The sequence below is a fragment of the Puntigrus tetrazona genome, chromosome 2, assembly GCF_018831695.1.
Source record: "Puntigrus tetrazona isolate hp1 chromosome 2, ASM1883169v1, whole genome shotgun sequence".
NCBI classification, from domain to species: Eukaryota; Metazoa; Chordata; class Actinopteri; order Cypriniformes; family Cyprinidae; genus Puntigrus; species Puntigrus tetrazona.
Window position 1 is genome coordinate 22967115 of NC_056700.1, and position 10862 is coordinate 22977976.

At 32.9% G+C, this 10862-nt stretch overlaps 1 protein-coding gene across 5 annotated transcripts in view; it reads left to right on the forward strand.

Moving 5' to 3' along the window:
* The window catches only part of tcf3a (transcription factor 3a), a 39531-nt gene that overhangs the window by 8129 nt on the left and 20540 nt on the right, over positions 1 to 10862 (forward strand). For 4 of the 5 annotated variants that reach the window (XM_043264291.1, XM_043264274.1, XM_043264283.1 and 1 more), the window contains exons 4-8: positions 5065 to 5135; positions 6325 to 6385; positions 7817 to 7848; positions 7926 to 8034; positions 9010 to 9068. In XM_043264291.1, coding sequence (XP_043120226.1) covers positions 5065 to 5135; positions 6325 to 6385; positions 7817 to 7848; positions 7926 to 8034; positions 9010 to 9068 — 332 coding nt within the window. The remainder of the gene's footprint in view (positions 1 to 5064; positions 5136 to 6324; positions 6386 to 7816; positions 7849 to 7925; positions 8035 to 9009; positions 9069 to 10862) is intronic. The other variant, XM_043264295.1, reaches the window with a different exon arrangement.

The window sequence follows — 10862 nt, forward strand, 5'->3', positions numbered from 1 at the left end:
AAAAATGCATAGGGTTTTTTCTCGTTCCACTTTACGTGCTTTAAAGTCCTTGTTTATATCGGTTTAAGTCCTTCTAGTTAAATGTTTTTGTCAGCTGAACCTGTTGACCTAAAATATGACTTAAAGTTCCCCGAAAAAGTAGTTTCTTGAAATGTTTTCACTAGGTCATGATTATCTGCTATTGGTTAATGGTCACATGACATGCAGGTAAACAAAACCATTTCATATTTTAATATTTAATAAGAGGGTTTGTCTCTATTTAGTGAGTGCTTTTTTATTTAGATTTATCAGTGATTTATTTAAATTTCACATTTTATGATTTTAATTTACACTTGCTTAGAGACATGCATTTAAAAATCTTTTGTTGTAATGTTTTTTTTTTTTCTTCTAAAAGTCCCGTCTTAATTTTTCTAGATTAATAGTTGAAGTAATTTTCTTTTACTAATAATTTTTCAACAACAGCTTTATTTAATTTTATTAATTATTTAATTATTTAAAACAAATATAATCAAAAGTCAATATAATCAAAAGTTTTTTTAAACAATAAAATTAAAACTGTGATAATCAAATAAATGTGAAATGCAAAAATATATTTTTTTATTTAATCTTGGCATTGCTTAAGTTTCATAAATAACTTAATAAAGTATAGTATAATAAATAATTATATAATTATAAATAAATAAATTTATATATATTATTATTATATATATATATATATATATATATATATATATATATATATATATATATATATATATATATATATATATATATATATATATATATAATATATTATATATTATTATTATTATTATTATTATTATTATTATAATAAATTTTGGTTAAAATAGTTCCTCAGGTTGAAAGAAATCACCTGTTTCCCGTCTTTCCGCAGACGCCGCTTTTCCTTTCCTAACAAGTTGCACGTAAGCATCCGACCTGTTTTAATGCGAGCGAGCGGAGCCGGGCCTTAGGCAAACATAACACCACATAATTCCTAAACTTTGATCTGATTTGTTCGGCCGCTTGGACTCGTTCCTTCTGAAATGGCTCTCTACCTGTTTGCGGCGCACATAAAGCGCTCTTGTGATTCGGAGAGGTCTCTGGCCTCCGCGGATCCGCTGGAGTCATCCGACGCCCGAACACGCAGCAGACGCTTTTTATTGGGCCCGCGGAGCAAAGTTTTGTTTGTTCAGGTGCGGAGGGGAATGTCTCATAACTCCAGCCGCTCGCTTTTAATGTAAAGAGATTTTTATGGCCATCTGGAGAGGTAAGGGGCCTTTTTTTTTCTGAATGAATTTCTCACTTTTCCACCCACTAATCAGTTCTGTTAATTGGAGTGAATATTCAGCGCGCTTATGAATATGGATCACCTCTATTTTTGAGTTTTTTTTCATACTGTGCTGATATGTCATCACCCTCCTGTTGTTTCTGGCGCCGTGTTTCACAGTATTAGCTGTCTCTCATCTCTGTCTTTCTCTCCCTCCCGCCACGGATCGCTGTAAATACCCGTCTCGCTTCCCTTTCCCTCAAACGCTCGTGATCGGGATCCAAACTGACCGTACCGTGCTTGTATTGAAACGCACTCTCGGCCTCGTTGCGGATGATTCATCTGTTCGTCACGGTTTTATTGAAATCTAATGACTTGCTCGTTTTTTTTCGGTACACCGATGTCAACAAGGCCTCAATCAGTACCTAAAGTTAGTGAGCTCCCTTGCCTTTCATTGCCTACATAGGCAGCATCCTATATAGGGATATACTTGTTTAAAGTTATTTTATTTAGTAGAATATTTTTATTACTATTTTACATATATATATATATATATATATATATATATATATATATATATATATATGCATGCAATTAATTGTAACTTTGATATTTAACTACCTTTTTTTCATTGAGCATTGAATCAGTTAATGTAATAATTTAATTTAATAAAACTTAATTAAATTATTGATATTCAGCTGCCTGTCTTTGTTTCAGGTTGGATTTGGATTAGTTTAATAATTTAATAGCGCATTTATTTTTAACTGTCACTGTTTACCATGTGCTAAACTTTATAGTTAATTTTTATATACGGTTAGGTATATTAATAATTATTTGTTTTAATGAGTATTAGCCAATATTGATATTGAACTACATGTGTTTTGTGTGAAACCAAGCAAGTTTACATATGTGTATATATATATAGTGTGTGTGTGTGTGTGTGTGTGTATATATGTCTGTATGTGTATATATCTATATCCCTCCATGTAATACACACACAGTACAGACACTCATTGTAAACAATAACATTTATTTTGTGGTGCAATTAATTGTGACTTTGATATTTAACCACCTGCTTTTGTATTGTTACATTTAAAAAGGTTTGCTTAAAGTTAATCTAATAAATAATTAATAATGATATTGATATTCAGCTGCCTGTCTTTTGTTTGTTTAAATAATAAATAAATAATAAATAATTTAATGTGTGTGTGTCTTTTGTGTGTGTGTGTGTGTGTGTGTGTGTGTATATATAGTATGTATATATATATATATATATATATATATATATATATATATATATATATATATATATATATATATATATATATGTATGTATGTGTGTATGTGTGTGTATGTAAATGTGTGTGTGTGTGTGTGTGTAAATAGTGTGTGTGTGTGTGTATAAATATGTGTGTGTGTGTGTGTTTAAATGTGTGTGTGTATGTATGTGTGTGTGTGTGTATATAGTGTGTGTGTACATATATGTATATATGTGTGTGTGTACATATATGTATATATGTGTGTGTGTGTGTGTGTATAAGTGTGTATATATGTATATGTGTGTGTGTGTGTGTAAGTGTGTATATATATATGTGTGTGTGTGTGTATATATATATATATATATATATGTATGTGTATATGTATATATATATAGTGTGTGTGTGTGTGTGTAAGTGTGTGTATAAGTGTGTGTATAAGTGTGTATATGTGTGTGTGTAAGTGTGTGTGTGTGTGTAAGTGTGTATATATATGTGTGTGTGAGTGTGTGTGTGTGTATATATATATATATATATGTAGTGTGTGTGTGTGTGTAAGTGTGTATATATATATATAGTGTGTGTGTGTAAGTGTGTATATATATAGTGTGTGTGTAAGTGTGTATATATATAGTGTGTGTGTGTGTGTGTGTGTAAGTGTGTATATATATAGTGTGTGTGTGTAAGTGTGTATATATAGTGTGTGTGTGTAAGTGTATATATATAGTGTGTGTGTGTGTGTAAGTGTATATATATAGTGTGTGTGTAAGTGTGTGTGTAAGTGTGTATATATATAGTGTGTGTGTAAGTGTGTGTGTGTGTATATATATAGTGTGTGTGTGTATGAATGAATGAAATATTGTATTATTTGTGGCTGTTCTGACAATCGTGGTCAATCTCAAATTTAGCCTCCATTACCATTTGCTTCCTCAGCTATCTTTGCGTCTCGGCTCTGTTCCTGAAACCGTTTTCTTCGGCGGGCCGCGGGAAGTCCAGTCATTGTTAAAAGCGCAGCTCGTGATGGGTTTCCGTCCTCATTGTGTTCAGAGAGCGGCTCGCTCCGGCGGCGCTTGAATAATTCTTCCTGTTTTGCTGGTTCTGCTCGGCCGGTGGAGTGTGCACTAGGCAGGGCGCTCGTGGTCCCTCGGTGTGTAGCTGAATGTGCTGACACAAGCCCGAGACCCCTTCCTCCTCCTCCTCTTCCTCCTCCTCGGATCGTGTTTGTCACGCCGGTGGCTCAGGAGTCGTAATTCACTCGTCCGCTGTACTTCTGTTCCGCTCCGTCGCCGGCGCTGTCAAGATCGCCCCCCTTCCCCCTTTTTAATTAGACAACAAAACAAAAATTATGAATATTCATAAGCCGGGGCCTCATTAATATGCACAATTATGCAAATCGGCACACAATTAAGCTGCTTCTCTCCAGAGCGTTAAAAGGGGGAGACGCTTTTCGGGAAATTTCTGCGCCGTCGATCTTTAAAATTCTTCCGTTCTGCGTCTCTTTCCAGCGCCTTTTTTTTTTTTTTTTTTTTTTTTTCTTGACATTTGCGGTTTCGAAGCCTTTCGCATCACGCGTCCGAATACGAGGGGCTTCGTTTGAGGCTCGTTCGTTCGCTAGCTGTGCGTGAGGGGCGGCTTTCAGTTTTGCGCAAACATTTAATATTCTGTTGCACGCATATCTTTTCTGAAGTGCATGAATGTTGTTCGTTGACGCGTGCTGCATTTCGTTGGAGATCACGTAGATGCGTTTTAAAAATACTGGTGACTTTGCTGTGAGGTTCGTTAGTTAACATGAGCATTTATTAACGCATTATTGATTTCACACGTTAATGCACTGTAAACTACTATGAACTACTTAACAGTGAACGACTGTGTTTTTAACTACCTTTAATAAAGTGTAGCGTGTTAATTTAAACATGATCTAATGTTAGCGAATTACAAAGTGTTACCAAAATACACTTCCACAGTTAAAAAAAAATTAATTATCATATTAGAATGATTTCTGAAGGATCAGTAATGATGCTGAAAATTCAGATTTGGTCGTAGAAATTAATTGCATTATGAATTATATTATAAATGCTATTTTTTCCTATTTTTTATTATTATTATTATTATTATTATTATTATTAGAATTAATTATTTTTAAATTCTAAAAATAAATGTATCACAGTTTACACAAGAATATTGTGCAGAACAACTGTTATTATTATTATTATTATTATTATTATTATAATCAGAAATGTTACTTGTGCAGTACATCAGTATATTATTATGATTTCTGAAGGATCATGTGACTCTGAAGAATGGAGTAATGATGCTGAAAAATGCAGATTTGGCCATTGAAATAAATTGCATTATGCAATATTTTTGGATAGAAAATTGTCGTTTTGAATGGTAATAATATTTTAGAATTTATCAAATGCAGCCTTTGTGAGCAAAAATCTTGTTTTTGAGCATCAGTGTAGAAATAAAAGGGATTGCAGTTATAATGTCAAATTGGTGTCTAGTTCTATGCGTTCATGATGATCGTTTGTTTTTCAGGTTTGGATGAAAGAAGTGGCTCCGGCTCTTGGGCTTCAGGAGAAGCGAACAGTCCAGCGTTTGGCGCTCGGGTACGACACACACACACACACACACACACACACACACACACACACACACACACCTGTACATTCACTCCGTCACAATCAGACTCTGATGACACGCAGACACGAGCGAAGCCGGGTTTGTGAGAGTCTTCCCGTCAGACCTTAATCCCCGAAGGAAGCGAGCCGATATCTAGTCCGCTCCAGGGTGTCTCGCGTGTGATTTGTGAGGGTTTGTTTATAGCGCAGCGGCGGTAGACGGGAAGGTCAGCAGACGCGTGTTTGTAGGTCAGTTGGTCAGTGGCTGAGATTAGCCGGCCATTGTTAGGGATGCTCGTGTTTACCTGCCCTGTTTAGAGCTGATCCCTCACCTGTCGGAGTTCATGAGCGTCACGCGTGTGAATGATGTCCTGTTCTCTCCGTGACCTATTTTGCTCATAAACGAGCAGGCTGTAATTTTAGTCGAGGCGCCGACGTTTCTCTTTGAACGGGAACATTAAATGTTATAAATGAATATAGGCGCTGTCCAAAATTGCATCCAAAATAAATTAGTTTACATTTTGCGTATGTATATATTTAAGAAAAAGAGTTTCTATATTTAAATATATATGATATAAATATGCATGTAAATGTGTAAATAATGTGTGAGAAAACTCGATTTAATGACAGCATATAAATATAACTTAAAATGTAGTGTTAGAGTTAGTTTTAATACACTTACGTAAAATATTTATTATATATATATATATATATATATATATATATATATATATATATATATATATATATATATATATATATATTTATTTATTTATTTTAGTGTGGAATGTATTAATAAAAAATTTAAGACTTATGAAAATAAATATAAATTACCTATATTTTAATATAAATATATAGCTGTGTATTATAAGAATAAGCAAGTTTAAGCAATTGTAAATATATTTTAAACACCTTTTTTGCACTGAAATATAATTTACAAAACGTGAATTTAAGTTTAATAAAGAAAATATTAAAATTTAAAAAAATGTATTGGTCATTTAAACGTGCATAATTTATATTATAAATTAAAATAAAATAACTGTGTTTCCAGTAAATGATTCCAGGATGTTTAGGTTCAGAATATGTTGTTAGCTTTCTTTTAATGTTGATGTTTCATGATGTAATTACTTGCCGACGGTGAATTTCTAATGTGTTTATCGTTCGTTTTTTGTGTCAGCTGTACGGAGACGGCCCTCACTACCCCGAACACGACGGCATGTACAACCTAGAGATCGACGGTAAGTCCGCGCACGACCATCCCCGGCGGAGCAAGGCGGCTGTCCGCATAACCGTTATAATCCTCGATCGCATACGAGGGTCGCTTTCTTTGTTGTGGTTTGTCAGCGATACGCCGCACTTTCAGAATCTGACCCGATTTCCGTCTCTGAAGTTTATCCACACATGAGCACACAGACCGGGCTCCTCCTGCTGTCCTGAGCGGGTTTGGGTCACGCTGGGATTTGGAGGGGGTTAATCCACGCGCCTGACCGGCCCGCTCTGGGCTTTGCGGCCGGGTGGGGGTTTGCTTTTGAACTAATTACCACTTAGGCATTTATAATGGGCCGATTTGTTGTTCGTGCCCAGTCTTAAAGCCGTAAACGCTGCACCTCAGCCGGCCGAGGTCACACACGGACAGATGGAGTCCAGCAAACCTCGGCCCGTCTTTATCAGTCAATGAATAAAACACCAACCACGCTCCCCCTCCGACACGCTCATTCATATTTCATGTAGGGATAGTTTACTAGTAACTGTTACACACTGCTCAATTAATATATAGATAGCTGTATGTATATTAAACTTAAAAAAATGTATAAAGATTGGAAAAGTATTTCAGTGATATTTTAATTAATACAAGTGTGTGTGTGTGTGTGTGTGTGCATATATAAAATATGAATTAGTGCTGTCAAAAGATTGCATCGAAAATAATGTTTATGTAAATATAAAATACACAGTATATATATATATATATATATATATATATAATATATATATATATATATATATATATATATATATATATATTTATATATATTTATATATAAAATTTAAATTTTTTATTGATTTATTATTTTTTAATTTTAGTTTTGGTATTTTTTTTTGTACGTCTAGTTTTTATGTATATAGGTATTATATATATATATATATATATATATATATATATATATATATATATATATATATATATATATATATATATATATATATATATATATATATATATATATAATTTATTTATTTTTAATCCATTTATTTTTGTTTTTATTTTAAGTTAGTTAATTAATTTAGCACTTAAGGTTAAATTCCGCAACATTTGAGAATGGCACCTTTCTGAAATTTTAGCTTCTATATATTTTATAGCGATTAAATTCACTAAAAAAACTAAAACCGTAAGCATCATTTAATTAAAAGTGAACTAGCACCTAGTTTTATAGCTCTGTTACCGTATTCAGAGGCGACCTAGACTGCCTTTACTCAACCGATTCCAGATGTCTGAAATCTATTCTTGCCTTTTTCTCGTCAAACATCACAAGTTAAATGGGCCGTGAATGCACAAGTTCATGTTGACGTGTTCGGTGCGTTTCCACATTTCTCAGCAGCACAAAAATGTAAACAAAAACAGGCTCCCGGCGTGTAATGAGGAAAGTAAGAGTTTCTTGTGTCTTTTGCAGGGAAGTCTGAAAGAGGGTACCCCGTCACTCAGGTAAAGCACTGTTTTTAAGTAGTTGAGGAGTTTAGCGCTTCGGTCTGCGCTCGCTGAACTGTTTTTCCCGTGTTTAGCCGCAGCTCTTGCCCGCTGATATTAACGATGGTCTTTCTCCTCCGGGAATGAAGGTCCCGTCTCAGTTCTACAGTCCTCACCGCCGGAGGGTCGCCGACTCCAGCATCGGTGAGACACGCTTTACTAGAAGTGTTTGTGTAATGACCGCCAAACTCTACGATCGCATTAAAATCAATCGAGACGTCCATTAAGTGCAATGATTTACTGGCTTAGTGTATAAGTTTTTATTTTTATTTTAGTTTTTTTCTTTCCCCCACTGTATGACTAGAACAACTATTGATGAATATTAGTTTTTTTTTAGTATTAGATAAAATGGATAAAAGTGTAATATTATTGAATTCATTGTGGAATGAAATAAGGTTGTTGTTAAATTCATCTTCATAGAAATGAATCTATGATTGGATTTCAGTGTTTCAGTTCTATTTCCCTGTTTTCCGTGTATTTAATATTATTTAATAATATTTTTTTATATATATATATATATATATATATATATATATATATATATATATATATATATATATATATATTATATATACATTTTTATATTTTATTTTAATGTTTATTTTAATGTTTGTTTTTTTTTAAGTGTTATATATTTTAAATAGTGCTATCAAACTATTTATCGTTAAACATTCAAAATAAGTTTTTGTTTAGATTGTGTACTGTGTATATTTATATTGTGAATATACACACTTATATATTCTTACGTTTTATATGGGATATATTTATTTAAAATATAAACAGAATATATTTTTCTTAAATGCATAAATGCATTTGTTTGTGTATATATAAATATAAGATATAATATAAGCTTTTATTTCAAGACTTTATTAAAATTGTTCGCTTTTTCGAATGATTTGATTCAGAGGTGTTCTCGTGTGTTTGTATTTATTTGGCAAGCCTTAAATGCGGCTTCAGTTCTGAATGAATCTCGATGCACAGTGATCAGCATCGTGTCGAGGGTTTATGTAGTGCGTGGTTTTAAAAAAAGCACAAGGTGTTTTGCATCGGCTCGTCGATCAAGAATCACCTTAAGTGTAAATCAGCTTTGAGGTCTCTCTAATAATGCTGTGCTTTTAGATCCACTGCCCAAGAAGATCCGGAAGGTTCCTTCTGGCCTGCCGTCGTCTGTGTCTTCGGTGAGTGTTGATGTGCCCTCATTAGTGTCTGAGCCCAGATTATCATGCCACGTGCCGTCAGTCTGAACACACACACACACACACACACACACACACACACACACACAGACACACACACACACACATCTTTGTCTTCTATGGGTGTGTTTTCTGTGTCGGTCGCACACTTTTTGCAAATCTCTGCATGGACACGGCGCTCTCCTACTGATACCCGCGAGGCCTTGGAGGGTTGCCGTGGGCGATGGTGCATGTTCTACTTCCTGTGTCTTTTCCTGTTTGAAGCAGGGCTGAATCTGAACCCGTTCGGTCCTCCTCGGAGCGATAAATGCAATTTTACCACATTACTCTTTACCAGAACGGAGTCATTTCCAGTAGCTAAGTACGATTATAATAGAGTCTTCGGCCTTAGATCCATGCAGTATGATTGGAAATATAATAAATATTAAATATATACAGAGAAAGAATATCATACAGTATAAAGGGCAATGTTAGCTTTAAATTTCTTCAAAAATTTTAGTGAGTTCAGTAAACAAAGTTTTCTGAAACACGCTGTGATTTATTATTTTTAAATTGAATTCTGTAATGCAATTAATATCAATGACGAAAACATAAAAAAAATGCACACATTTTGATTTGATCCACACACCGGCAGCTTTAGTTTCGCTTTAATTTCTAATTTTTTCGGATTTATTTTTATTAATTCTTTAAATACCGCCGTGATTTTTTTGCATTGTTCAATATTTTCCAATAATGTCTTATTTGAAGTATTTGTTCTGGGCTAAAAGAAACAAAAAGATGTGATTTGTAGCACTTAATTTTATTGTAATAAAATGACACGTTTTTTTTATTATTTATTGTATTCTGTAAAACCCATAATAATATTTGATGTGCACACGATAAGTAAATATTGTCAAACATTCATATATCTAATTTAATCATGAAATATTTGAAAACAGCAAATATACAAATAGATATTTTAAAGCTAAATTGGCATATGCTTATATTAGTATCATTAGTATCATATATATATATATATATATATATATATATATATTAATTAGTGTTTTATTTATTTTTATTATTATTTTTTGTAACATTAAGTTTAAGGTATTTTAGTGCATTAAAACAAAATAAAAATCTAAAATTAAAAGTTAGTTTTTATTTTATATATATATATATATATATATATATATATATATATATATATATATATATATATATATATATATATATATATATATAATACAAATTTTCTATATAATTTTCTATATTATTATATAAAATTTTATTTAAAAAATTTTTCTCACCTATAATATCTCTGGTCTTCACCCTCATGTTAATCCACCTCTTATATTTTCTTTCTGTGGAAACGTTGCTTCTCATCTGCTCTGGATATTCCAGTAAAAATCATCCGGTGAGCAGAAGCTGTCAAGACGTTCGTTCTCACAGACTGATAGTTTGTGTATCTCGAGCCAAGAGTGACTTAATTTATGCAGAATATCCTCGTTTATGTTCCGTGGAAGAAAGTCATTTGGGTTTGGAACGACATGATGGTGAATAAACGATGAGATCATTTTCTTTTCGACTGAGCCGTCGCTTTAATCGGTCAATTGGTCACAGCTGATCTTCTCAAATATCCAAATTATGCTTAAAATGCATGTATACACACACAAAAAAGAATAAAGTGTTTCAGTCATAAAAATAAGTTTGACGCAGCTTTACGAATTGCTTTTTCATCATAAAATTAGACATTTTAACTTAAAAAAATAACTCGTTCATTTTTACCGATTCACT